Source organism: Anticarsia gemmatalis, chromosome 12 (assembly GCF_050436995.1).
Source record: "Anticarsia gemmatalis isolate Benzon Research Colony breed Stoneville strain chromosome 12, ilAntGemm2 primary, whole genome shotgun sequence".
NCBI classification, from domain to species: domain Eukaryota; kingdom Metazoa; phylum Arthropoda; class Insecta; order Lepidoptera; family Erebidae; genus Anticarsia; species Anticarsia gemmatalis.
The window spans coordinates 7,945,661-7,968,623 of NC_134756.1; the positions used below are offsets into that span (position 1 = coordinate 7,945,661).

The 22,963-nt window shown below is 33.7% G+C and overlaps 3 protein-coding genes across 4 annotated transcripts; 2 read left to right on the forward strand and 1 right to left on the reverse strand.

Annotated features, from left to right (window-relative positions):
• Positions 1–155: 155 nt before the first annotated feature.
• Nprl3 (GATOR complex protein Nprl3) lies at positions 156–8,468 on the reverse strand. Its single transcript, XM_076120739.1, has 11 exons — positions 8,008–8,468; positions 7,196–7,399; positions 6,697–6,791; positions 5,139–5,352; positions 4,645–4,799; positions 4,277–4,408; positions 3,856–4,020; positions 3,258–3,435; positions 2,259–2,967; positions 1,744–1,937; positions 156–1,520 (listed from the first exon to the last, which is right to left on the reverse strand). The coding sequence occupies exons 1-11, from the start codon at positions 8,204–8,206 to the stop codon at positions 1,366–1,368; spliced, it is 2,400 nt and encodes a 799-aa protein (XP_075976854.1). The 5' UTR covers positions 8,207–8,468; the 3' UTR covers positions 156–1,365.
• Positions 8,469–8,950: 482 nt separating this feature from the next.
• On the forward strand, positions 8,951–14,928 carry LOC142976873 (Golgi resident protein GCP60). Its single transcript, XM_076120439.1, has 10 exons — positions 8,951–9,172; positions 9,403–9,616; positions 9,703–9,771; positions 9,867–9,971; positions 10,256–10,567; positions 11,201–11,283; positions 11,516–11,704; positions 11,900–12,016; positions 12,249–12,388; positions 12,586–14,928. Exons 1-10 carry the CDS (start codon positions 9,028–9,030, stop codon positions 12,700–12,702), a joined length of 1,491 nt encoding a protein of 496 aa, XP_075976554.1. The 5' UTR covers positions 8,951–9,027; the 3' UTR covers positions 12,703–14,928.
• A 312-nt stretch (positions 14,929–15,240) lies between these two features.
• Positions 15,241–22,878, forward strand: LOC142976872 (ATP-binding cassette sub-family B member 10, mitochondrial). 2 transcript variants are annotated; one of them, XM_076120437.1, is made up of 10 exons: positions 15,241–15,682; positions 15,755–15,961; positions 16,289–16,491; positions 16,851–16,985; positions 17,403–17,549; positions 17,900–18,131; positions 18,558–18,835; positions 19,608–19,700; positions 20,878–21,036; positions 21,249–22,878. In XM_076120437.1, the coding sequence occupies exons 1-10, from the start codon at positions 15,316–15,318 to the stop codon at positions 21,540–21,542; spliced, it is 2,115 nt and encodes a 704-aa protein (XP_075976552.1). In that variant the 5' UTR covers positions 15,241–15,315; the 3' UTR covers positions 21,543–22,878. The 2 variants fall into 2 exon arrangements, with proteins under 2 accessions (XP_075976552.1, XP_075976553.1); XM_076120438.1 differs by having other exon boundaries at positions 20,881–21,036.
• Positions 22,879–22,963: the final 85 nt, after the last annotated feature.

The window sequence follows — 22,963 nt, forward strand, 5'->3', positions numbered from 1 at the left end:
GCAGGAGATAAAAGTAAAAGAAAAGTAATGTAACCAACTACAGATTTTTTTCCAAAGCTGGGTTACCGACGGGAGATATAACTGAGTTTGATAAAATTGTACTCATATTACACTTATTACGAGGGTTATGAATAAAAACAACAATAAAATCTGTTTTATGCATTTATTGGTATACAAAATGTATCATGGTATTTACAATAAGTAAAGCTGGTAAATTGTGGAGACTTAATTTTAGTACACATTGCAAAACGAAATTGCAGATTACATTCGATATCAATAAAATACTCGATAATGTATATCATATTATGTTTTTATGGCAGTAATTTATTCATGGTGAATCGTGTTTATAAAAAATGGACTCTAGCACCTATCTGGTATCAATAAATAGAATATTAACAACGATATTTTCTCCTCACCACAGGGAAAAGATGTGATGCTATACTAAGGTACAATAAATTCTATTCGAAATCATAACTATTATTTAGTAGCTAAGCATAAATAATCTAACAACATATAAATAAGTACCTAGGTATTCTTTACAAAATTTAGGAACAGCCAACCACAATTACATTTTACTAGTACCAATATTACCCAGGAGCTTTTTATTGTATCAGAATTAAAATTAAAAATGTATCAACATAATAAAACGTGTGCCTTATTAGAGAGCGAGTTACACTGGATATTTTTTACACAAGCTGAAGAAATTATACAAACTGACAAACTTACTTCTGCAAACAAATAATAAATATTTTAAAAGACGTTACATTTTATGAAGTAATTTCAATTTATCGGCATCTATGAATGAAGAGAAATATTAAATTTTAAACTAGCTTGTTTTATGCCTGTACTGACAAAAGCAAAAGCAGACACAGAGATTACAAATGTTCAGACCGTAGCTTTAAAGGCACTATGATCAATGTGGAAGAAACTACTGACAACAATCCGGCATAAAAGACTCAAACCGCGTTTATCAAATCTCCCAATCCGTTGACTGAAAATTTAAAGTTACGTTATCAGGCGGATAAAAACTTCTAGAAACGCCAGATATGAGAATATCTGGTGTTCTACTTACTTCACAACCGAGGTTTCTGAATCTCACTCAATGCAAAACAAATGTAAAAGGCCTTTAGAGTCATTACGCAGTAATAAAAGTATTGGAGTTCTTTGCTAAACGTACAGTCTAAACTATTACAACTCAAGCTATCGACCGAAGCCTGTATTAATAGACTGTTACCCGTTTACGATATTAAAACAGGTTTTAAAAACAGCCTGATACTCCCGGCAACTTTCAATATTGTGTAACGGCTCTTAGCCTATGACGGGAATTGGGAGACGCGGTATAACAATTGTCAGAATGTGTGTGAGTTATTGATAAGGGTACAACATGGCGACCGCCGGGTCTTCAGTCTCGAATGTAATGAGCACGTCCTTGAATTTATCTAGCAGCTGCATCAGTTGCGACCGGCTCACGTTCTCCATAAACATTATTTCTTCTAAGTGCTGTTCGCCGCGGAAGTAACCTGTGTGTTAAAAAATAGTATATTATATCTAAATTTCGTTTCAACAAGTCGATGAGAAAATACGATTAGAAAAAACTTTTTCACTAAAAATTTGTTTCATGTCCGAACGTACTCTTCACGACGGAAATACAAGGTACGTAGAAAATCGCAACTATCCCTACGTCACACTAAAAATTTATTTATTTTGAGTCCTTTTTTTAGGTATTTTTTTCTTCATACTGACCTTTTTTATGAAGTTGAGCTAACAACAACAGATCATCAGTGTTCTTAGAGGCGGGTATAGTGGCAAGCGCGGCGCGTTCTTCTGATGTGAAAGTGTCTAATAAAGACTCCGTCGTCGGCGGCTCGTTGGGCACACGACACGCGTCGACCACGTCACAGCTCGCCGGCACGTTCCATACTGTCGGCTGTTGGAAACTGTAACAACGAATTATATAATTAATTAGAGCTTAAGGTTTTTGCGGAAGATAATCACCATTACGGTAATACTAGAACTAATGAGTGTATTTATTGATCAGTTCTAGCGCAATTTTCTTCAATCTGCACAATCGACGTTGTATTTAACTAAAAAAAAATAGTTCCTGCGAAATACGCTAGGGGCGCTGGTCAATTTTTCATACAATTTTGTCAGTAGTCGATGATGGTAGTAAACCGTCCTACCGTAATGCACAGCCCAGCACAATGTAGTTTAATATGTCAATTGACATTTACCAATAGATATATGACACTGTCTCTTACCTCATCTCACTCTGCAATTTCAAATTTAAAGATACGCCATTCTTCTTCTCAGTTCCATTAATCATGCCATTGGTCTTTATCCGAGGCGAGATGTCTTGATCACTTTCAAACTTATCGTCATCACTACTCGTGTCCTTAGTAGTAACACTGTTCACAGTACTCTCGCTATCTTTCAATGAAAGATCTGACAACCTTGAAGGAAGCCCTTTCTTCTCTGTTTCTAACTTATCTATATCTACTTTAGCAAGATCTGTGTGTCCGTTCTCAATAACATCACCGTTTGTAACACCATTGTGATTGTTAGTACCATTCATGTTACTTGATATGCCACTGTCGACCGAATTCCCTTGTATTTTCTTCTGCACTTTGTCTCCTTTGGTATCGTAGTCACAACCGTTCGTATTAGGTTTTACCCCGTCGACAACATCAATGCCATCGTCAAAGGAATGATTGGCGGAGTCAACTTCGCGAAACTTATCATACTTGGTATGTTCAGATTCAATAACAATCGGTTTGGTGTGCGAGAAATCTGTCTGATTAAGATTATTTTCTGTTGGATAATCTTCGTCAGAATCAGGGAATATGTTCGTGTTTTCTCTAGGTTCTACCGGTTCTGGTACATTGAGTTGCATTTGATTGAGAGAAGAAAATGAAACGCTACAGGACTGGTTGTACATGTCGTGTTTCTCGCAGTAATACTCTTTTCCTTCTGTAACAAATACATGAAACGATTAAATATACACCCGATTATTTCCAAGATTTGAACATCACTAGTTAATTTCATTTGACAGCTGTCAACTTTGCAAAGACAAAGTGCTGCTCTATGATTTCAAAGTACAGTCTTTGAAAAAAGAACTCAGGATGTCCAAACTTGACTTTCATTCTCTATTGCAAAATAATAACGTAAATTTCGAAAACGATTGCAAAATATCTTGAGCCATATATCAGATTTTACAGATTTAGTGGTAGCTACAACCAAAAATTAACATTCAAAGATACCTGGATCTCTCCCCCAGTGTGGCGAGTTAAACTGTACATAAGTATGTAGTTGTAAGAGCAGTCGTCTCCTCAACAACCACGCGACACACCGCGCCAGTCGGGCGCCGCCGCCGCCCCCGCCGCAACCGTTACGTGACACGTACCATAGGGGAGCCGGGAGGGAGAACTCACTTAACATCTGTGGAAAAAAATGTCTTAGTGTAAATATTTATTTATTTTTAACTTTGTATACAGAGCTGTATAAAGGCGGACTTAATGCCAGGAGCATTTTCTGCCAGTCTGCCTTAGGGTGATGCAGAGATTTTTGTGAAGGTTAAAATTGTTTAATAAATAAATTACATTTGGCACAATAAATATAGGAAATAGATTAATCCAAATCAATTCCACAAATATATATTCTGTGTGTCTTTCAAACTACAATATAAGATATAATTAATAAGGGTGGTAGATTAGATAATTTTATTGTTTATCAGAGTTGCCACACCTCTTATTGTAACAGTGACTGTCGCAATTTAAAGCTAGCAACCCGTCATACACTGAAAAGTTATGATTTTCTCAATAAGTAGTTTCTTCAACAAAAATAATGAAATTTTCTGACCTGCAATAAGCACAATCCAGGGAACTCCTTGGCGAACTCCTCAACCAGCGGCGAATTAATGTGAACATTAGCACCCGGCGCCACTACGTACACGTTACTTTCACATAGAGGGTAGATTACTGTGGCTTTCGCCCAATATACTAAATGGCCGGTTAACTGGGAAACCTGAAAGAAGAAGACATATTATACTACTACTATTAAATAATATAGTGAAGACTGCTATCACTAGATTTCTAGTTTAAGAAAAATACATTATAAAATTTGTTATAGCAAAATAAGATAAAAAGTGATATATTAATATCAAGGTAAAGAAAATCATCCTTTTTTGTCTGTCCTTGTTGGTTTCAATGAAACAAGCCGTAGCGTATTATCGGCTAGGAGAGCATTATTATCAAGAGAGATGTAGAATATAAATGTATACCTGTTTTAAAGTCAAATCTGCTTCTATAGCAAGAGTTTGTAAACTTTTTAATGGGCTATAAAGTTTGATCAGTCTTAAAAGAGCAGAACTGCTGTCCAGGGGTATTGAAGCAAGCAGATCGTTGGGATTCACCTGAAAAATTAAAAAAAAATGATTATTTAAGAATATTTAAAGGTATTCTTTTACGGCGATCTTACAAATAATATAACGACAAGTATTACTCATGAAAATATATCTATTGCTACAACATGCGTCAAAGAAAATTGGACAGGAAGAGACTTACGTGTAATTTAAAATTGAGAAATATCTAAGAGCTAACTAAAGTAAATATGTATGACTTTATGTAGTTATAATGTTAAAGTTCTTACCATAAGCAATATCCCATGATAAGGCCTCAGTTTTTGTAAACATTTGTCTATTGTCTCTGGCTCTATGATTAACCCTCTGTTGTGTATCTGATGTGCCTTGTGCGGCAAACAGAATGAGAGTAAAACCCATTTGTTTATACGGACTTGGACTATACCTGCAAAAGGAAACGACAAACTATTAACAGGAGATAAAAAACAAACATAGAAAAAAAAATGGAAACGAAAATAAATACCCTTATTAGCCCTGATAAGTTATCAATTTAGTTACAATTATACAAGTAATGGATTATTTCTCCTTAAACTATGACATCGGTCACACACTGCACTGGAACGTCTAGAACATTTGCAGCACATATTAATGGCGAAATACAGTATCCCATAAAACATTGTATTTATTCTTAAACTCGACCGTCGTATGTGACCAATGTCAACTTAGAATTTAGCTTAATATTTTCTAGTGTAATAATTGTAATAAAATTAGAAAAACCACTTACCAGTACTACTAAGTTCTTCAAACACAGCCTTCATGGACCTCGCCAGCGAGCTCCTCTGCAGTATGAGATGGAAGGCGGACTTGGGCGTGGGATCTGTGCCGTTCTCACTACTGTACGTAGCTGAACTGACCGAGTGACGGAGGTTGTCCTCCTCATCGTCGCCGTCGCCGTTGATCTCACTGTCTAATGCTGATACCTCGTCGTGTGCTGCCAACTGAATAAATTAATTAGTTAATTAGATTAAAAATGTAAGGATTCTTATCTTATAAACAGAAGATTCCATCAAATTATTCAAATTACACAAACCATGGTCACGGGCTGACTCCTACGATTCGGCTTATAAAATTATATGTAAAAGTCGCGAGAGTTTATAATCGCTGATATAATGATTACATGACAAGAACTATTTCAAATAACTAATAGTTTCTAAGCAGTAGACAGCCATTGACCTTTTTTAACTATGAACTTGCTACAATCTGGATAGAGAGCACTTTATGCAAGATTGGCGGCTGACAAAAGTATATACAAGTTTAGAAAATAGAGCTACAGAGACCAGAAAGTCTATGCGGTGGATGGTTGTTATGGATGGCACCTACGTGTTTTAGAACTCAGAATTATTAATTATAATTTTTAAAGATTGTAAATGTACTAAGTTCTCAGACTATGATATAAAGAAGCCCAGTAAACACTTGGTACTCAATAAAATTATATTAACATAAGTAGACTAGCATTCTATACTTTCGTTTCTTGTAACATTTTCCTGAAGTCTTGATGGAGTCATATTTTCCTTACAGTATTAAAATATGTTTTAATAATTTTGTATTTGACTGTTTACAACACCGGGAATCCCAATGCTTGATAGTAATTCATGCTTTTGTTTGAAATAGTGAGTTTATCAGGTTAAGGTCACCAAGATAGTTGAATTAATATAGGTACTTTGTTACAAATAACACATTTTATTTTTGTGTTGGTGATTCAATGTGCTTTACCCAAAATATCTTAATGAACCCATTATTTTAGTTATTAAAAACTTTACATACACACATAATAATAAACGCCCTTTTCCCATAGGGGTAGGCAGAGCACTTAAAATTTTAATCATAAAAATAAACAAAATGATTATTGTTTGTAGTATACATTTTCCTATTTTAGGGGGAGCCACTTATCTACCAGCGGGGGCAGTAATAAGTGAAATTAACTTTACCCTTACTACAAGCAAAATATGTAATGCTGTATCTCTATTATGTTACAGACATTTTACACAACATTGAATACAGACATATCAGTTTAAAACGTCATATTTGCACATTCATCACTGTTATCTTCTAAATTCAGAGAAATTCTTATCAGTGATGTTTTTCCCAAAATGATTCAGATCTTTCGTGTTTGCGTAAACACCATGGTAACAAGTTTCATTCACTGATAAGAGGGTTTTTTGGCCTCATTCATAAAACAATACTATCTTTCTTGAAAACTATAAGAAAAAAACCTGGAAAGCACTAAATAGCTTAGAAGTAAGTTATATTAAAAAAACAGGTAAACCTAGTTTATGACTTACCATAATTTTCATTTCTTCAGTCAAATATGAACATCTCTTTTCTTCATGTCTCAGTGCTTTTCCTAATCTTTTGCTCAGATCATAGTAACATTTGACTGAAAATAATCATATATCTGTTAAGTTCTTCAGTAAAATTCATTGAACCAATCGAACAAGTAATAAGGGGAAACCCTCAATATTGTATCACATTGAACACTTAAGTGGCTGTTACAATGATTTAAAATGTAGCTGTGTCATACATATTGTCATATACTACTAACATAACACATACATACTTTCAGTGCTACTTTAACATAATTTTGCAGTATTCTGGAAACAGATACAAGCTACTATCTTAATTAAAACAAATCTTTTGGCATATTCAAAAGGAACTTTATTAAGAATTGCTAGCTCTTCCCATGAGGCTCTACCTCCTTTCTGAGCTAGTGAACAACTATCATAAGTGTCAATATTTGACCTAAATGAATAAATGATTTGATTTTGAATTCAAAGAACTTACCAACTGAATGACTGGCTGAAGCTTGCAGTGCAAACACAATATTAATAAGAATCATAGTGGCAGTGTCATCTTTGTTGGGCAGCAGGGTCGGGTGCCCTACAAACCTTACATCATTCACCTTCAGCTCAAACTTTCTGTTGCACAGTTCTGCCTTCACAGCAAAGAGAGTTGATAGCATTTCATCTGTGAAACCACTCAGCTGACCTGGAAAAAGAAGACTTAGTGTACAGACAACAGTTTGCTTATAAGTCTCTAAAGGTTTATTGATCAAAACTGTACATTTTATGTGAAGAGTTAAAGTGTGATCTCACTAACAAATAATAATCAATATTACTTATATTTGGCATTCAATTTCACAACAGAAAAAAAATGTATTTTGCTAAATAAATAGGATATCCCAACAATTTGCAAAATCATAAGGATTTCCCAACATAGAGTAGTGATTACATCTATTTTTAATGATTATGCAGTAAAAATATCATAAGATAAATAACTGATAAGAAATAGGAAGTGACCAGCACAATCATACTTATATTATTAATTAACATAAACAGTATAATAAATAAACAACAAACAATGTTTAATTAATTATTATCAAATGAAAGTAAAGACTATAGTTATACAATAATAAATAGGTATATAAAACAAGGCTGGACCATACATCAACATCAGAGTATTTACTTATCTGTGCAAAATATTTATGTTCAGATAAACATGTTTTGGTGCAATTTATTGAAACATAGTATAAAGTAAATGTACTTATGACCAGTATAAAAATGCAGTTATAACGATAAAAGTAAAAGTAGACTGACCTTTACAGATGTTGGATGTCTGCGACTGAGGGTTCTGCAGCAAATCCTCAGTAGAATTGATGGCGTAGTGGTTGTGACGACCATATTTCTTCTGTTTACTTTCATCTTTGTTCTCTGTCGTATATGGGTACCTAAACAGCAGCCTATCACCCTTGCTGTCCGACTTAACGAAGAATATATTCAAAGGATTGACTTCCATAATTAAAGTCTACGTTTGAATAAATATTTTATGAATAACGTGTTGTCAACAAGGTGACTGCTATGTAGCTTTGCAACAAAGTAATCCTGAGGAGTTTGTTGTAATCGACTATTTCACACATGTTTTAACCGTACTAAGACACGTAGGAAGCTTCAGTTTTAGAATTATTACACAACTGTTTATAATTTGTGACTATTTTTATTCTTTTCTTCTAGGAATATTAGAAAAACATGCACTCTGTTACGTCTAAACATTTGTCATCTATTTGTCATCATTTGACATTTGTGCATTTGTCAAAGATGACAATTATTATGCGCAGATTAAAAACAATCGTGTTCCATGTTTATTCTATAGCATAACTTTATCTTTATAAATCTTTAGAATAATTCGCGGTTAATTCTTGGTTTAAAGATAATAAATATGTACCTACCATTCCCAAAATTTTGTAAATAAAGGACTTTTCCTTCACGGACTCCAGTATATTTTGTTCCAAAACCAATTTGCAATTATTTTTAAACTAAGTTACGCTATTCGATACTAGATGACTCTGCATAATTTATACGTACATAAAATATTTGTTAAACTTAAAATAAAATATGAAAGCTAATTAATTTTCCTCAATAAATCATAAATATTTTTCTCATGACCTTTTAATAATTATAAAAATAAATTATAGCAATAAGACAAAAATCACAATCAATCTCAAAAGGCCATATTCTGTTGTTGTATTTAAAAAGAAAAAAGGACAGATCATTTGTCAAAACTGGAACAAGATAAAATTCGTAAAATTCGCTTTGCGAAATTCAATAGAATTAGAAAAAATGGCAAATAAAGTGGAAAACAATTACAAAGTTAACCCTGAAAAGATCCGCCTTGAAACTGATCAGGGAATCGTGGAAAGTGAGGAACGAAAATGGGGAATGCCTCTGAAAGATGTGTACAAACATGGACTCGCTTTTTACAAAGGTAACATTTTTCGGTAAATTCTTGTAGTTGTGAAATAATTATATTCATAGTTCCTAACAATAGTTTTAAGCATATAATTAAATACCCAAATTCAATAAAATAATTATATTTATCACTTATCGGGTGACGGCGATATATCTAAGTGCCCATTATTTTTTATTGATATGAGTTTGCATTACTCATTTACCATGTTCGTTAGATAGATAACGTTTGATTATTATTGTTTACAGATAAGGAAGGTAAAGCACTTCACCTGAGTTATGAGGATAGATTGAAGCTTGTTGCATATACACAGCAGACAGCCCATGGGCCTTTGGACCCGAATTCCGCGCCTCAGTTAGGAGTACTAGATGTTATTGGTAAAGACAGGCGAGCAGCATGGCAAGCGCTAGGGCAAATGTCTCAAATTCAAGCTATGGCTGGCTTTGTGCACACACTGGACAGGTATGTTGCTTTACATTTGTTTTTAGCCATGATTCTCTTATTGTATTTGCTTTGTTCATTAATTCTATTTATTCACATTATTGCAGACTGTGCCCATTATTCAAACCATATCTGGAAGCAATACAAAAGGACTTAGAAGACAAGAAACAACAAGAGTAAGTCTCTAAATGTCACCAATTATATTCTCTAGTCTATTACCAATATTCTGCTCAAATTACTTACTAGTTACTATGTATATTTTATCTTACAGGCTCAAAAAGGAAGAGGCTGAAAGAGCACATTTAGAGCTCCAGAATAGAATTATGCTTGAAAAACAGAAACAACAAAGCAATAAACTAACAGAGGAACAGCAAGTGTAAGTAATGTTATACAGAATTTATGTGTAACAAGCAATATAGTGGTAAAAATTGTAATAAAATTTAGGAAAGGCTGTTTAGGTTGCATGATCTGGGGGCACGGAAGCAAGTCGAGCAATTAACTTTACCATTAGGTTGACTGTCACCTTAAGATAAATAATAATTATCTTTTACTGAAACATGTGAAGGGTAGTTTCTTAAAAAAAAATTGACTATTATTGACAATAAATTCATGTAATAAAATGAAAGTTTAATTCAACTTGTTCATTTTCTAAACTTACAGGCAGAGAATAAAAGATGCTCTCAATGCTCAGACCTATGACCAGTTTCTTCAGTATGCCCAGCAGCAATATCCAGGCAATTTTGACCAGCAAGCGGTCCTTATTCGCCAGCTACAAGACCAGCACTATCAACAGTACATACAACAACTGGCCGTTGACCAGAGACTGGCTAACTCAAACATAAAGGACACTACGGAGGACAAAGAAAATGAAAAGAATGAGAATAACACAACTAATGTTATTGCTAAAGAAGAACCAGCACCTGTTCCTGATTATAATTTGAATGAAACTGAAGTCTCAATTGTGGATACTAAGTAAGTCTTGTATTTCAGTTTTAAATACATCTTAATACAATAGATATAGGTATTCTGCTTTTGGTGTTAGCTCAGCAGCTCTTTATGTTTCCCTTAGCATATGAAATCTGATAAATAGGACTGATACCACTCATATTGTAGGTGACTCTCATAACCCAAATTGAAACTATGTAGCTAAGCAAAGCTAAGAGTCTGAGGGCTGTAAAACCAGACCTACATGACCTGCGGTAAATAATTCCTGTAGATATCATCTTACATATAGTACAAGAGCAGCTATCACAACACTTATAATTCTGCCAACAGAAAGTGGCGTACTTGCTTGTTTCGCTGGCTCAGCAAATCAAAGAGAATTATGGCCTCAAACAATATTAACAGCTACTCATATTTGTATAATGAAGCAGTGGATTCTGATGACTTGTTAGTGCTACTAAATACTTACAAAGCTTAGCATTATCTTTTGATTACCAACTTAATCGTATAGGTGCTAATAGGTATCATCATAACAACATAGGTTTTTTAAGGTTTTCAGTAGTCACACAAGAAACATACAGTGCCCATAACATAGTTTAGGAGATTTTTTTTCTGTAGTGTAGCAAACTGATTGTAATGGATTTTATATTTTAACTGTTGCAGGGCCATGCAGACCTCAGTCAAGACAGAATCTAGTGACTTCGCTTCAGAGGAGCCAAGGGAAGATGAGAACTCAGATGATGATGGTACAATCATTTCACTAGTTAAAATAGATTAATTAGTGCCTTTAGTACTCATAGTTCATGGTCTTTTATAACAAGATATGTACTAACTGTACAAGACTGTGAATGAAGTAAAAGAAATTGATAGGGATGGTAGCAAGTGTTGTTCTTTGGCCTCTGGCTATATGTAAGGTAAATTAGCGCGATAATATTATGTTCAGCTGTGGGAGATAATATAAAACATTTGTGATTTCAGATGCGTTCCCAGCGGTTGAGGAGGCTCGTATGTGGACCCGCGCTGAAATCGTTGAATTTAAGGACTCCGCTCGCGCGGGCGGAGGTCGCTTGACTGTTGGCCACGGCGAGACCGTCACAGTGCGAGTACCAACGCACCCTCGCGCTAGGTGCCTCTGTTGGGAGTTTGCTACCGATAATTACGATATTGGTGAGTATTTTAAACTATATTTTGTTATACTTAATGATATTTGTGTACACAACTTCAGTTGATTCTGCTATACAACTTTTTGCTTACATATTATATGAGTTGTACAATACCCGAATTTTGACTGATTCTGTATGATTGATGACCTTGAAAACACTAAAAGAATAGAGGATCAAATTTATATATTTTTTATTTCAGGTTTTGGATTATACTTTGAGTGGACCAAGTCAACCTCCACTGAAGTTACTATTCATGTGTCAGAGAGTGATGAGGACGATATTGACGATCCCGATGCACCAGATTATCCCGATGATGGTAAACTATATCATATTTTTATTATCTGCTAAAAATCAGAGTGTTAACCTAAGTCTCCAACCTGGACTTGACTACCATGGTGGACTCAAGGCCTAAACTCTTTCTCTTATTGCGGGAGTAGACCCTTGCCTAGCAGTTGGACATTAATGTTTTTTTTTATAAATAGAAAAAAAGTCTTATTGAGATATTTAATTAGATAAATGTTCATCTGTTTTAAAATCCTGGTTTCCAGACACTACGATCCACGAGTACACGATCCACGGCACCCGCGCGGACCTGGAGCTGGGCGGCGAGCGCCGCGTGCTCACGCAGCCGCCCAAGCCGCTCGTCAGCCTCGTCGTGCCCATCTACCGCAGGGACTGTCACACTGAGGTAATGCTCTCTTATATTATTATATTACTATGTACTTACATACTGAAACTTATAAAAATTAGGAAACCTCTCACCTATACTTGGCCAGCGTGTGAAGCTTAACATAGGCATCACAACTGTTTTTATTTGAAAAAATGTGTGTATACATTTTATTTTAGGATTTTTTGTTTATTTAATAATATGTCAATAATTTTCAGGTGTATGCTGGTTCCCACACATATCCAGGCGAAGGAGTATATTTACTGAAGTTCGACAACACCTACAGTCTATGGCGATCCAAAACATTGTACTACAAAGTATACTATACACAGTAAATTATATTGCAAAATTATTGTTATATAGACCCATGACAAAGAAATATTTAAAAGATAATATATATTAAATTATTTGATACTAAGAATATTTATATAACTGCAACTTATCGGGAGTATTCAAAATATATATTTATCAGCGCTATTTAGCGCATTGAAAGGGAAGTCAAGTATGTGACGTCATTTGATAGGACCACAAAGTTAAATAATATAATATCTGATAATTTGTACCAATATTGTACTGCCAGTATAATTTTTTGTTTATATTTTGTTTAATTATGGAGGGTAGATAAACGTTTCAGTGCAATAGGAGCTTACTTAGATTTCTAAGACAATTATATTGTTAAGCTTTTAGACGAGAAATGAATGCTGTTTAATTTGTTTTCCTTAGAACGCTTTAAGTTGTTATTTGTGGAAGTCTCGTCTTGGTATATTTGAATAAGTTGTATGCTTCAGTTATTAGGTGACGTGGATTGTTCCATTCTGTTACTTTATAACTACGAGTAGCCTTTAGTTCTTTGATTTAGCGCTTGTTTGAGAGTATAGAAATGTTATTTCTTTAATTTATTATGCTGGTCATTCTATTGAAATATAATACTTATTACTGTCGCTACAATGTAACGCGTTAAGTTGCCTATTAATTAAACATGTAAGTAATGGTCAAGAGTAATTAAAACTGCGTATAATATTATCTAAGCGAGGAACGCCGCCGGCTGTACCTAGTTCTATATTTATAATCTGTGCCATTAGACGGGATTAGGAGTTAATGGTTTAGGTTAGTACTTAAACTGATAAGTATGTGTTAAATGTCTATTATTCGTGATAACAGTTCCTTTTTGTTGTTGAGGGAGGACTTCATTTGTTTGTTGTAGGAAGATTACATTATTTATAATAATGGCTAGGCGGCCGCTTTTGAATAATGTTAATGAATAAGTATTCTGTAATTTCCCAATCGTCTTGTATTGCCGTTCTATTTGTTGCGTATTTTAATCATACTGACTAGTCTAGCAGCTGACAGATAATGTTATAGTTAAAAAGCTGGCATTCACAAACAGGGCCAGTCGTATAATGGACGAGGTGAAGTTTGTAGAAAGAAGGTTTGTAAGAAAACTTACCGACCTGCTTTGTTGTCCAAACATCTGATATGATTTTTTTTATTCATTACTTCTAGTTTCGACATTACATGAAATTATAATACCACGGCTTACTTTCCACAATATTTCTGCAGCTCGTAATTTTGTGTCTAGAATAATTTGTTACTTAATACACTAGTGAGGCAGTCACATATAAATCTTTATGAACTATAATAATTATTTCAAAATATCTAATATTAATGAGAATGCACTTTAGTTCTATCACGACGTTAGTATTATTATAGCATTTAAAAAGTCTAGTAATGTTAGTTGAATAACTTATATTTATATGTTTAGTGTTATGTTGTATAATATATTATTATATTGAAACGAATTATCGTAATTATTTATTGTAGTAGTTTTAGATTATTTGAAAGCTTATTCTTTGAGAGTTGATAAGGATTATGAATCTTTTAATTTTTCACTCGTAACTTTATTCGTACACGTAGGGGAGCGTTAATATTTAAAACGCTTACCTAATATTGCATTAATAAAGGTTTAAAATCTCTGCTTTTCACTTAGACACCTTATCAACTCAGAACGAATATATTCTAATATCATATTAGCTGGAATCAGGTCATAGTCTTGCAACAATTTTGTTTTTCTGAGCACTAAGGAGGATTGTTTTAGAAAATTATGAAGCGAATATTTTTGCTGTCTTTATTAGAACAGGGTTTATGAGTATGGAATTAAATTAATTATACAATCGAGTGTTCATCGATCGGACTGAAGGTTTTTTATAAACAGATGGCTGTCTCACTTGCTGGGTAGATGAAAATACTAGCTTTTATTTAACTACTAACTGATTCTATTGAGAATTAAGACTCAATATAGACAAGACTTTAATTTTCCTCATTAATATTTCAAGTACCTGAATGCATACAATGTTATAACCCAAATTATAATGTTTGTTACATTGCGCCATGCTAAGTTTATGTTTTAAGAATTTATCTAATTAATTACTATAGTTACAGAAATTGTTTCTATTCAATGCAAAATTTTCGTGTTACCCAGTGAAGTTTTTAGGATTTCAAGAAGACAATGGTTTAAATGTATGTACAATACTGGATATAAATAAAATAAACGTATAACAACATTTTGGTGGTTTCTGTTCTTGTATTTATACGCCCTGTAAAGTAAAAATTTCAAAACCGAGAAGCTAGTCTTCTACGGTTAGTTGAAGATTAGCATGTAGGAGAAGATTTAATTTTGTACGTTGCTAAGTAGCTTGATAGCCGTCGCTGTGGTAGTCGCATTTTTTTACGCGACTATTTCGGGTAACTATAACATACAGTTTCATAGCTAAATGCTAAGAACTTCGTTCATAAATATATAGGTAATTATTATTTCTTCTTTCCATAGACTAAAATATCTATGACATTTATATTACGTCAAATTTGACAGTTATCAAATATCATGTTTACGGAGAGATGAGTTGTTTTTTTTGTTGGATTTGGTTGGAAAGTTTTGAAAATAAATTAAGATGTTACAACGCCTAATTCAGAGTAAATTCGAGCTAAAACTATCAAGTAGACATACAAATTTATTGTTTAGTTTCTCAACCAAAAGTAGCTTGTGTCATCAGTGTGGAATCAGGTTATACTCTCGTCACAAGGTGCCAGTTCTTCGGAATTATTTCGAGAGGAACTTTTATAACAGAAATGGTTTATGTAACTTAAAACTTCGGTATTATACAAGTCAGGTAGATGCCCAGAAGAAAAATGACCACATCGAAAGTATAAAAGACAAAACTGCCTTAGAAACATCGAAAAAGATCAATGTCAAATTAAAGACATCAGAATTGAAGAGATTATTTGGTTTAGCAGAACCAGAGAAATGGACTTTGGCAGGTTTGTTAAGTTTTTTATGTGACAGTTTGGTATTGTGTGGAATTCCATGTCAAAAGTGTATTTTTATTTCAGGTGCTATTGGTTTCCTTGTAATATCGTCAAGCGTCACAATGGCTATTCCATTTTCGTTGGGAAAGGTGCTAGATATAATATACAGTAGTACAAGTGACTTGGGAGCAGCCAGAGAGAAACTGGATACTTTGTGCCTCATGCTATGTGGAGTGTTTCTTGTTGGAGGGCTATGTAACTTTGGCAGAGTGTACCTGATGTCTATTTCTGGTAAATATTATACTTTATATCTTATAAAATCCATAAAAAAAATTAATTGAAGGACATTAGAAATGTATAATGTAATGCTCTCAAATGAAATTTAATCACAATACAATTATTTATTAATCTCTAACTTAAGTTAATTAATAACCATTAATTGATTAATTGAATCATTCATGATTATCATCATAATTATTTTCACAAACTAATGTGGCTGTATCAAATTATGCAATAGTAAAAAATAGCTCACAAAATTTCTGAACACAATACATTACTGACTTCATTAGTTACAGTAATATTGGTAATTATTGATAATATGATATAATTATTTTTTAGGTCAAAGGATGACACAAGCACTCCGTAAAAAGGTATACAATGCAATATTACATCAAGAAGCTGCTTGGTTTGGTAAAACATCAACAGGAGAGCTGGTCAATAGATTGTCAGCAGACACACAGCTTGTTGGACGAAACCTTAGTCAAAATGTTAGTGATGGTTTAAGATCACTGTTCATGGTGGGAGCTGGTACTGGCATGATGGTAAGGAAACAGATTTTTTAAAGTCTTCTTAACATCTATGATGTAGTGGGTAAGGTAGTTACCACTATTTTGTTAAGTTGTGGGGTCCATTCCTACCAAAAACAGCATCTTAGTTGTGTAATTTGCAAGTTTTCAAGTTATGTAGTAGCTGTATAAAAAAAAAAATACTTAAATTAGTAGTACTAAATCACTAAAAGTCAATACAATCCAGATAATGAATGGCCTTTTCAGTTTCTTATCTAAGTGTACCGCTAAAGTGTTTATCTATATGAAATTGATACTTCATTCTTTACGTAAAACACTTATTCAAACATTATTATTTACAATTATGTCTGAAATGCGACTAATTTTCCTTGTAGTTCTACATGTCTCCATCGTTGGCTCTCATCGGACTATGTGTTGTACCACCTGTGTCAATGCTAGCCGTTATTTACGGACGATTTGTACGAGGTATAACCAGACAACTACAAGATGCCTTAGCTGAATCGAGTGAGGTATGCAAATTTTTACTCAACTATAAGTACATTTTTTATCTACATCGTCACCCTTACTAGTGGTTTAGTCCGATTCAAGAATGAACATAGAAATTGAAATTCATGATTACTGTGCCATGTTAAATATTGATAAGAAAACAATGTAATGTAAACAAATGATCATGTGATAATGCCCATTTACCTAGGTTTGATTATGCAAATACAACTACTTAATGTGAATATTTTTACATAATTTGTTACACTACTTTGCACAATCAACAAGCATCTTACTTTGTTTGATGCTCTAGTGATCTAGTTATTTACAAAACAAATGATAAAGATTAATAACTCCAGTAGCTGCATGTACACAAATAAAGTCATGCAAATTGTACTAGGCAGAAATCAGATGCTTAAAAAATTAATGAATTACGTTTACAGCTAGCTGAAGAAAAAATATCGAACATAAAGACTGTTAAAGCATTTAGTAAGGAGCATTCAGAATGTCAGACATACAGTCAAAGGATAGAAAGTCTATTACAATTAGCCTACAAGGAGTCTTTAGCTGTGGGCAGTTTCTACGGATTGGTATGTTTTTAATTATTACCTTCCTTGCATAATTACTAATGTCGATTTCTAATGCTCACATAAACTCTAGCTTCCTTCCTTTATTAAATTAAGTAATTTACTGTTTTTTTATCAAATCCGTTAACTAAGATAGCACTTGTGTTGGCTATATAACAATAAGTATAATCCAGAGGAATTATCCTTTACGTCAGTTGATATTTGCTTGTTACAAATTACTATGCTAGTCCCCGAAAGCATTTCTTTCCCATTTTGTTCCTACCCATAGGTAATCCTGACATACCTATACATAGCAATAAAAATCCATTTCATAAAATGTTTTCTATAATCTAATTCGACTTACGTAACCACAGACTGGGCTCGCAGGGAACACCATAATCATTCTGGTATTATACTATGGCGGCGGCATGGTAGCTACTGAACAGTTAACCGTTGGCAACTTGACCTCTTTCCTATTATACGCCGCGTACGTCGGCATTAGTATCGGAGGACTCAGTAGCTTTTATACAGAGCTTAACAAAGGAGTAGGAGCAGCTACGAGACTATGGGAAATTATTGATAGACAACCTGCCATTCCTGTTTCAGGTTTGTAAATTTTTCAGTTAATTACATACAAACACACATCACGCCTCTCATGCTCGAAGGTGAAGGCAGAGGTGTAAATGCACCCACTGTTAGTGTGTGCACCCTTATGTTAGTCCCATATAAAAGAGACCGGGCTTTTTTATTCTATTATCATTTCTAAATGTCTTAAATTATTTTGAACAGTTGCTTAGTTCATTTCATATCAGTATTTAGAGATAATGATGTTAAAAAATAATTAACCTTTTTACAAAAAGTTAAGCGTATTGGTTTTTCTTTGACAAAACACGAACACGCAATGAATTGATGTTCAAACTTTTTGTTACCAACCGTCAATTTTGAGAATGATATTATTACGAAATCGTAATCGGCAAAAAATATTAAGTTTATGATTAATATTTTTGTATACCATGTATGTTTTGTTTTCAGGTGGTCTACGACCCTCAAAGAGGCCTAAAGGTGAAATAGTTCTCGAAAACATTCACTATTCGTACATGCATTCTCCTTTAATAAAGGGTTTGAGTTTGCATCTATTGCCAGGCAAGTCAATCGCTCTTGTAGGGAGGTCTGGTTGTGGCAAGAGTACAATTGCATCGTTGATCATGAGGCTATATGAACCGGAGAAAGGCAGGATTCTCCTAGACGGTGTTGATATCAGAGAATTGGATCCTAGGTGGTTAAGAAGTCATATTGGTTATGTTAGTCAGGTATGTTTGAAAATTACAGTATTTTACTAAATAAAATACTTAATTATTAAATTACGATTTATATGTGCTAATATCGTTGAAACGGACAAACTTCGATACAATTAGACTCCTTTTAATGTATTCATGTTTGCCAAATAAATATCGTTTAGTAAACGTAATCTCTTAAAAATTTTACACAACTGGAAACTACTGTAAATATACATTTTTCAGTAACTACACTTTTTAGTATGTGAATTACAAAATGCGTTTGTTATGAAAACTAAAAGTATTGTTCTAGTTTTTGGATTTATTTCCTCCTATTTTTTCCTACACGTTATTTTTTATTATCACTGTACATAGTGAGTCGATAGTAATCGTGCCAGACGAAATAATACCGACTCGTTTATCTAAACTTCCCACGGAATAAGATAAGATTAAAGTCTTATCAGCCGCTATCCTTTACTGCGCACTTTTACGCTGTGTCAAAGGTTCGATTCCCTTTTTATCAAAATGTTTGTAGAATTGTTTTGGGTGTTTGTTTGTCTAGCTATTTTAAACCTTTGAACAGTGTTATCAAAATAAACTTTGAAACCTCTTTCTCCTTGATATGATGGTCACATGACCTTATTTACTATTGATATTAGTACTATTACTACATATAATTATAAAAAATATATTTTATTTGGTAAGCAATCAATGTCTTTATCAATCTTGACTTAAGGTTATCGATTTTTTGTTTGTCTCGTATTTTGTGAAGATTTTAGAATTAATGATTTATTTTTTATAATTTCAGGAACCTGTATTATTTAGTGGGTCTATAAAAGAGAATATTTTATATGGTGCTATCGACGAAGACCATGACAATGAATTACTTGGAGATGGGAAGGTAGGATATTTTTATAACCAACTTACTAGTGGATCCGTTACACATACTTCCTGAACTGCGAACCTGAATGTAGCGCTATTATATTATTCGTCGTCTCCAACAATACGCTTCATATTTTAGCATTTTTAAACAAACCCTTAATTATTTTTATACATTAGAACCTTCAAGTCTGATGGATTAATGTCAGGCAAAAAGACGCGACGGGAGATAGTTTGGTTGTAATCATTAAGTGACACGTCATTAAATATTGGAAATTTATTTCAAGATTTATTATCAAAATCGAGAATCATGAGTATAACCTCATGGTAGAACGGTATTTGCCCTTATCAATCTTAGTAACACAACGCTATCAGCACTACACAATTCAAAAATATTTTCCTTCATTCAAGATTTAAATAATTACTTGAAATACTACTTCGAGCATAGTTAGCAATCTAAAATTTTGTGACCTTTGTGTAGATTCTTTACTTTTATATCAAGTAAATATGTATGTTAGATAAGTACCAGTTTTTAAATCGATTGTTCTTATTGGAAGTATTCAATTAAAGCAAATACTTAATGAGTATTTCGGCGACCGGGTTATTACTGATACCAGAAAACGTGTTTGTAATCCAATATAATTTATACACGTGCCTGTACATTGATCTTGAGCCATTGCAGTTCCTTTTAGATTGAGGCACTTAAGTAAGGACAGACACGGGTTTTACTTCGTCGACAATGTTTAAGACTAGTACCTTATCCTCCTTATTGTACGATTATTTATCATTATTTTGTTACCTATTGACCCATCTGGGGCTCGACTTCAACATTGCTAAAAGGCTGTAATAGTAACCCAGAAGTAGGAGACACTTTATCTTTTAAAAAGACAACTCCCGCACTAAGAATTGCTCTTGTGTCGCGGGGACTTTTACAAACATACAAACAACGGACACAAAGCACAACCAGACCCGAAACAATTATTTGTGGATCGCACAAATAATTGTCCCTTGTGGGAATCGAACCCACGACCTCCCGTTGCAGTGGTATCGGCGTGGCGACCTAAACCACTGCGCCACGGAGGCAGTCTAACTGCTGGGGATAGGTTTACTTGGTATATTCATTCAGCTTACCACAGGATGAGTTAAGGGAATTTCTTAAAAAAACATTTTTTTCATATTATAATAATTGCTTTTGTTAGCAGAATGAGCCGGCGTGGATGTCCGCGGCGCGCACGGCTCACTTGCAGGAGCTGGTGGCGGCCACGAAGCAGGGCTGGGACAGACAGGTGGGCGCGCGCGGCGGACAGCTCAGCGGCGGACAGAAACAGAGAGTCGCCATCGCTAGGGCTATTGTTAAGGTAACCATGCCTGCTTATCAATAATAATAATTTGGTTGATTTGTTCGGATCTGCTTAATTGTTAAGGGCTTTTTTTATTTATTTGTTTTGAAGGTTGGATATTTTTATTTACATAAGTCCAATAATAAAATGCACAAAGAGTGTAATGGTGATCGATGATGATAACTTTGTTTTTTTTTTTAAATTCTTATCTCGTGTTTCGTTTGTTTCAGAACCCAAAAATACTTATACTAGACGAAGCTACCTCAGCATTAGATACATACTCAGAGTTTTTAGTGGATAAAGCTTTAAAAGAAATCAGCAAAGACAGGACAGTGCTCACTATAGCACATCGTCTAAGTACCATACAGTCTGCCGACGAAGTTGCGGTCTTAGAGAATGGCGTTATAGTTGAGAAAGGGACGTATCATGACCTTATGGCGAAACAAGATGGCTTCTTCAGGGAACTTATTACTCATCAAACATTCGCCGCTAAGACCAGAGACCAGAGCAAAGTCATGCACTGAAGCGTTCTTGTTGTAGCTAAATTTACAAGTGAAGACATATATTTACTAAAAGTTGTTTATATTATTATCTTTATTGTTTTTAACCAATCATGTTGGTTGTGTTACTGCCGACGAAATATTCAATGTTATATCGCGATATTAGCAATAATCGAGGTCATACGAACTGTGTATTATACACTACACATATTTTATGTTGATTACATTTAGTATTTAATGTACCTCAATTGCAATAATTACACTTATTTTCTGTTATTAGTAAACTGATGATATCTTTTAGAGAATATTCTGTAAATATATGTATTTATACTATTTCCCATGAATAATTTTGTGATAAAATATAGGTGATAGTGTGGTGTCCTACGATTTCACTAAACAATGTTTTACATCAATTTGTACAGCCAATAATGACTATTTGAAGTATATTTTGTAACTGTAGCTAACAACAAGGTGATTTTCTAACGGTTTATGTCACAAAATATTGATTTCACAAGCGTTTATTGCGCAAGTTGACTTCGTATAAAAACTATGAATTACCAATTGCTTGTTTCGTAAAATTGAATTTGCGAGTACGTGCCTCGGCCATTTCTATGCTTTTCTTTACAACTTTAATAAATCATGATTTATTTCGAGAGCTGATGTTAGAATTTACTTAGTCTTTTAGACTTGTAATGTACATAATAGGCATGCATAATAACGCTCCTTATTTCTACAAGAAAACGTACTAAAGAATGTGACTAACAATGTTCTCTACATTTGCTTTTCTACGTAATAATGAGCTTATTTAAATAGCATTACATTTGAACTAATGAACAGAAACATAACGTATTTAATCTATAGCCATTACTATTATGTTGGTTAGGTACAGCTTCTATGAGAACCGGAAACAACCTATTATTTAGTTGTGCCTAAAATATCTTCACATTTATGTGTGAGTTAAGGTACATACTTAATTAATAAAGTTACACGCCTATCCTACACAAAAACTATTGAAATATGTGCATGTCTCGCAGTATCTTAAGGTCTTTCTGTAAACCTTTATAAACGCTTTTTTTGTGAAATCGTATGTTTAATCTTCATCTTTTTATGAAGTTCTGTTGTGTAACTGTAAAACGTTTTTAGTGAAATATTAGTGAACCGTGATAGTATAAATATTTTAATTTATGATGGCATAGAACAAATGATTACAACTCGTGCTTATAATTATGTGTTCAAAAAAGTTCTAATGTCTTTGTTACATAATTTATTAAATTTTATCTGTAAGTTTAAATCGTAGAGTGATAAACTGGTAAAGGAATATTTTTGTCTGACACAAATAAAATGGTTGTTGTTATTTTAATATTGTATTTTATTTGAATTTTCCCTAGTACCCAGTTCAACAATTCGTCACACTACGTTGATGTAGTCATCTTACTATTCGTAGC